The 6,684-nt window shown below is 34.5% G+C and overlaps 1 protein-coding gene across 2 annotated transcripts; it reads right to left on the bottom strand.

The window, feature by feature from the left end:
• Nucleotides 1–731: 731 nt before the first annotated feature.
• LOC121247680 (disease resistance protein RUN1-like) lies at nucleotides 732–4,641 on the bottom strand. Of its 2 annotated transcripts, none has more exons than XM_041146084.1 (6): nucleotides 4,127–4,641; nucleotides 2,255–3,359; nucleotides 1,891–2,181; nucleotides 1,216–1,776; nucleotides 882–1,054; nucleotides 732–813 (listed from the first exon to the last, which is right to left on the bottom strand). In XM_041146084.1, exons 1-3 carry the CDS (start codon nucleotides 4,348–4,350, stop codon nucleotides 2,008–2,010), a joined length of 1,503 nt encoding a protein of 500 aa, XP_041002018.1. In that variant the 5' UTR covers nucleotides 4,351–4,641; the 3' UTR covers nucleotides 732–813; nucleotides 882–1,054; nucleotides 1,216–1,776; nucleotides 1,891–2,007. The 2 variants fall into 2 exon arrangements, with proteins under 2 accessions (XP_041002018.1, XP_041002019.1); XM_041146085.1 differs by having other exon boundaries at nucleotides 1,216–1,673.
• Between the last annotated feature and the right edge of the window lie 2,043 nt (nucleotides 4,642–6,684).

Genomic DNA, 6,684 nt, shown 5'->3' with positions numbered 1-6,684 from the left:
ATAGGGATTGCGCAAGGTTGCGGCCAAAACAGAAAGAAAAGAGAGAGAACTCTTTGTGAGATTTTGAGAGCTTATTGTGAGATTTTAACCCTCTTCAGACTGGTTAGGCTTCCTCTACAGGCTTGGGCTTGGGCTTGGGCCTGGGTGTTACACCTGCTCATGAATCAAATCTTCATTTCACATCATGCTGCACTTCCATTCAAGTATTCACCCATGTTTTGGCAGGAGCAAAAGGTTCCCTGATCACTTCCATGCACATAACATTTAATTATATTTTGCATATTTGAAAATTGAAACAGATAGAAGCAGAAATGACTAAATTGCACGTCTTATAGATATCCAAGTTTGAGATGAAGGGTAGAGAGGTAGCATAACGTACCAGAAACATGACAACAAAGAAAAGCAGCTTGGGTGGTGGACAGCATTCCCTTAATCACTTTGAGATTTGATCATTCGGCATCGTCGATGGAAGAGGTTTCCGGTCCAAATTAAAATAAAATCGACGATAGAAATGTAAATTTGAAGATCCCAAACCAAGATGAGGAGCAATGCTATTATAGAACTGTGAATTAGCATCATTCGGAGATACCAAATGCACCCCGCATTCTTTCACTTGTAATTCTATTGGAGGAAAAGCAGAGCTGAAACTCTCCATTTTCGCTGTAATTGAAATCTTAATCAAGCTCAGTTTATCCGATTTCCATCGTTCCAAAAATCGTGGAGCTGTTATATACACCCAGAATCCAATTGGCTTAACCAAACAGACGTCCAAGCAAGGAAACGTAAGTTTATAATAAAAATCTTCTAGATAACCTTCACCCGTCTCAAAACAAAATCTAAACACCACAAGTGAAGAATGAAAAAGCGATTCCTTGAATAACGAAGAAATTGAAGTGCCTTTTGGGGAAAGGAATTGATGAAAATCACAAACAATAAAGAAAGCACACCCCATCGTCTTCATATTACCATCCAAATCCATCTTTACAGAGGAGCCATTACTTGTATTGTGGACCCACTCCGGGATTCCAGATCCCAACGACCATCCATATATCATCTGTAAAACAAACCCCATAAACAAATGTTAAATTCTGCAAAAATAAAGCTATGGTGGGCGATGATTAGATTCTTCTATCCTTTGTGATTAAAGGATTTCTCTGAGATTTTTTGTTTATTTCTAAAGAAGCTAGAGAGAGAGACACAGACACACTGACTCACCGCATCTGCATAGAATGAATTCGCAACACCTCCACCTGCAATGTCTAAAATATTTTCTCCTTCCCTGTCAATATCAATGTACATTGCTTTTACCTCATATTTTCCTTCCATCTGATATTCTACAAGTGATCCGATATCATAGGTGGGATCTCTTGAATTACCTGGCATCCACTTGGCTCCCTTGAGAGAAACACCATTGATGCTTTTGGGGAATAGATTGATAGATGGTATTTGTGTTATAGCAATTCCATATGCTATAAGATACTTCAAGCATTCCAACCGACTTTGGTCTGGTAACTTCTCAAGACTTGAACATTCGTCAAGAACCAAATATTCAAGTGATTTCAAGCAGAACTTGTCTGGCAGTCTTTCAAGAGATTCACAATGGTTTAAATCCAACAATTTTAATCGTTTGTGAATTCCGATGGATGGGTGGACCTCACACAAGCTTCTACAACCTGAAAGGTACAGTTTCTCAAGATTTGGGGCTCCTGTCAAATCAGGTGTTTCAATTAAGTTCTCAGAATCACTCAGAGTTAAGTACTTCAAATTGTCTAAAACCTGTCATAAACAAGGGTAGTTAATTGGATAAAAAAATATGAATTTATTAACTTATTTTTGAAAGGAAGGGGGATTATTAAGATGAATACGTATTTCTACAAGTGAAAAACTTACCATCGACCCCTTCCATAGTTGTTTGATGAGACTGTCAGAAAACCTTAGTATAGTAAGATTTTTTGGTTGGAAACTGCTCGACAAAGATTTCAAATGATATCCAGACCACTCTAGGAATCACAACTCATTAGTTGGCATGTATTTTAAAGGATCTCCATGCCATTTTATGGTTCGAGAATGATGGATTTCAAAGTATCTCAATTTTCTCATCCTTGACAATGCTTTGGCGTTGAGTCTCTCTTTCGTTTTAGGACAAAAATCCAGGACTACGCCTTCAATTGCATCAGTTCCCTGGTAACCAAGAACAGCTAGAATTAGGATGAAAATATACCTTTTTATATTAATGTCTACACTAATCAACTTCAGTATCATTCTTCAGTACATGAAAGACATCCTCATGACGAAACAATCTACTACGTCGTCCAGGTTCTTCAGGGCATTCGCGACGAACTATTTCCTGGCCCATTTTTTTTAGCAAATCATGCATGAACAACCTTTCATATTTTGATTTGCTTATGAGGGACTTGTCGACGAGAATGTCAATGTCGATGTCCGGATAATAACCAAAACTTTTTAATATTTCCTTAAAATTGTTATTTAGCCACTCTTCTTGAAAAAAACAAGCCATATCCAAGAATAATTTTTTCTGCGAATCCTCCAGCCCCTCAAAACTTAGTTGAAGTATATTGATAATATCTTTATTAGGAACTGCTTCTAGTTGATCCCTAGCACTTTCCCATGCATCCATTGTTCTCCCAAATAAGAAGGAACCCAAAACTTTAAGAGCTAAAGGAAGGCCTTGAGCATACTTCACAAAATGTTTAGATAGATCCATGTAATTCTCTGTAGGATGGGTTTTCTTGAATGCTGACAAACTAAAGAGTTGCAAAGCTTTAGCAGCTCGAAGCTGCTTAACCTTATAGATATCATACACTCCATGTGTTCTCAACAGATGACTATCTCTGCATGTTATAATCACCCTACTCCCTGGACCAAACCATTTCTGATTCCCTGCTAATGCCGTCAGTTGCTTTTCACTATCCACATCATCAAGGACGATAAAAACCCTTTTATTCTGCAGCATCTTCATTATCATCCTAATTCCCTGGTGATGATCCCATACATGTATTTCTTCTTGCATGATTGTTGAAAGTAGTTGTTTTTGTAAAGAAGCTAGATCACGAGCAGTAGTAGATTTTTCTCTAATACAAGAAATAAAGCTGCTTCCTTCAAATCGACAATTAGAAACTCTATCATAAATTATTTCGGCCAGCGTTGTCTTACCAATGCCACCCATCCCATGAATTCCTACAAAGCGAACATCATTCGATTCCATATCCAATAACTTCATCATTTCCTCTACATGGGAGTCTATTGCAACAAGTTTATTGTAATCATGACGTGAGAATCTAGAATTCAACTCACGAGATATACTACCACTGATTTCTTGTATAATCGTTGATTCGTACCTGTAAATTGATAGAACAATTAAATAATTAGCATTGTTTACTAGCGAAAGCAAAACACTTTAATTCATACTTCATGATCAATATATAAATGTCATAAGTAGATAGATAGTTCTTAATTGCATGCTAGCTGTCAATGGAAGAAGAAAAGAGGACAAAGGTTCGTTTTGGATAGCAAGAGTCTCATATCTTATCTCATTTCATCTCAATATCTAAACATCACAAATAAAAACACTTTTAATTTCAAATTTTCAGTTTTTTTTTCTTTTTTTATATAGTTATTATAAATTTTCTAAACTTTCAAACAAAACACAAAAAACAATTCAAATATTTCAAATTTCAGATCTCATCTCATCTCATCCTATCCTATCTCATTTCTTTCTCAAACATCATTCATAAACATTTTCAAACTAATCATTATAACTTTTTTAAACTAATCATTACAACATTTCCAAACTTCCAAACAAAAAACAACTTTTTCAAATCACCAAATAAAAATTATATTGTAACAATATTTTAACTTTATAATATATTTTATTCAACTTTTTATTTTTCCTTTTTTAAAATCCAAAAAATATTTAACTCAAACTATCTCACTAGTATTTACAAACCATCTTACTATTATTTACAAAATTCTCATTCCATCTCATTTTTCAAGCATCTACTTATATTCTAATAATATTTTAACTTTATAAATATTCTTATTCAATTTTTTATTTCCCATTTCCCAAAATCTCATAAAACATTGCAACTCAAGGCCTAAATGTTACATGTCGTGTATGTGCCATCCGACGATACTGCCTACCTTTTTGAAAGCATCTTTCCACATTCGTATCTTCTCTACGTCAATCTCCAGATCTTCTTCATGTGCGGCTAACGCTTCTGCAAAAGATCCTGTCTGATTTCTCACATCAGAAGGATCCACACGGTAGAAAATAGGAAAGATTGTGAGCTCTGTCTTTTCCTCCCATTCAATGATCTTCGCAAGTTCCATGAGGCACCATTTGGAAGAAGCGTAATTTGTAGAAAAAATGACGATTGCGAATTAGGATTCTTGAATTGCTTTTGGAAGCGCTTGAGAAATGTATTCTCCTTGCTTGAGTGTTTCGTCATTCCTAAAGATGAGAATGCCGTTCCGTTTTAAATCAACATATAAATGATATGTAAAACTCGTGCGAGTGTCTTTGCCATAGAAATTAAGGAAAACATCATATTTCCATCGAGGCGTTGAGGAAGAAGATGAGTAAGAGGTTATGATTTTTTCATCTTCTTCCAAACAAGACGAATGGAATCTTTTTCTTTTCTTAATATCTTTGGAAGTAGATGAAGAGGCGCTTTGAGTGGCCATGGATGCCATCCGAGAGGTTTAAAAGCTTAATTGTGGATGGGAATATTTCTAATTTGCGGGCTTAGACAATGAGGACGGTGAAGAGATCATGAGGTGATCTATATACACAGAAGCTAGCCATGGAATACTAGTGATCGAGCTGGAAAGTTTGGTGGATGCAGCACCATCTATCGACTTTGTGGTAAACTCGAAAGCCTTTGTTTGGTGTAGGCATATATATTAATTCACCATAAGCGCGTACGTGCGTAAATTCCAGGTGGCTTCCACCGACTGTATTAACTTCTTGGCTAAAACACAAATAATCATTATCATAATTTTGTTATGATGGGTTTGGGTACTAAGAGTACTTCAAGTACTCTCAGAATATTTCACTATTATTTATTATTTTATTATTATTTTTTATTACTATTCACTATTATTTTTTTCCCTATTATTTACAAAATACCTAAAGTACTCTCACTATCCAAAAAATCTAAATAGCGAAGGCTAGAGAAACTCATAAACCATGATGGTAAGTCTTTTTTGGTAGGCTCGCTAAACTCTAAGGCTATTATTAGCATTGTCTTCGTCAAAGCCATTTTTAAAATTTGACGAAAATACATGTTTTTCATAAATTCAAAACCTTCATATCCATAACCCCACATTGGATTAGCCATTTGATTCATCAAAATAATAATATAATATTATTTTTTAATAATAATATTTTTAATTTTTTTTCATTTTTTATAACTACACTAACCATATGTTAATTAATAATTTAATTTATACTTAAATTATTGTTTCCCAACTAATTTTTTTCCTCAACCTAATTATCTAGCAAACATATTTTTTCAATTCTTCTTCTATCCAACAATTACATATACAATTTTTGAAACCAATAAATTAACACATTTGTTTAAATGATTGTAAGAAAGCCTTTTGTTCTGTTTGTGATTCTTTTCATACAAATGACCTTTACTTGTTTCATTTAGACTGACTCTATGATTATTTGGTTCCATGAATGCCAATTACTGCACTTTTGTGCCTACATGAATTATTTAGAATGCTTAATGTTTAGTTGACTGCCAAAACCAAAGTACGAAATACACATATAGCAGACCATAGAGCATACAAACCAAGCAAACTTCATTTCAGATCTTCATACAGACCAACTTATTCTTGAGCATACATTCTGTAGACCACAGAGCAAGACCCATTTCAACAATATACTTTCTCCACCACCACAGATCATTAGACCAGTTTTGAAAATGAAGCAAACAATCGATATAAAAATGTATCAAATCCAACTTTCACCCAAGCTAACTGAGAACCTTGCTGCCAATTGCAGCTGAAAGCTCCAAAAGGGGAGTTGGGCTAAGTCCAATACTAGAAGAATCAATTGTTGCATGAGGATAAAGATACTGAACATCCAGCTGAGGTACAATACAGAGAAAATGTGAAATATTTAACCATTAAAATGTCAGTTAAATATGGATAGTAAATTCATAAGAGTTATATCTCACATTAATTAAAATTCATCATTTTCGTTAAGAATTTATACTAAAATAGTATAGATCTAAATGGTCCTACTAATATCAATTCTACACTGATACAACACGAATGTACCTGAAGGATGAGAAATCATAATAGCATGTAGAAACATGACACACTCATAAACAAGCAAGTACTTAAGGAGGAGGGAAAAAAACGAAGAAATGGCCCAAAGCAAACTAGTAGAATCACTTTAAGCCTATCAAAACTACAAAGGATATACATTTTTTGTGGCATGGGGCTCATACACATAAGTTCACCCTTACCACTTGGGCTACCCACGGGTGGACAACAAAGTTTTTTCATAGAGATAACAATATACAATGGATTGGAAGATTTGAAACAAAAGTAATTTGGAACATTTATTTAACAACTAAAGTGTATATTCTATAAATTCACTTGGAAATATAAATTCACTTGGAAAGCACTGGACTCCTTGTTTCCTGTTTC

The sequence above is a fragment of the Juglans microcarpa x Juglans regia genome, chromosome 1S, assembly GCF_004785595.1.
Source record: "Juglans microcarpa x Juglans regia isolate MS1-56 chromosome 1S, Jm3101_v1.0, whole genome shotgun sequence".
Lineage (NCBI taxonomy): Eukaryota > Viridiplantae > Streptophyta > Magnoliopsida > Fagales > Juglandaceae > Juglans > Juglans microcarpa x Juglans regia.
This window is presented reverse-complemented; position numbering and strand designations above follow the sequence as displayed.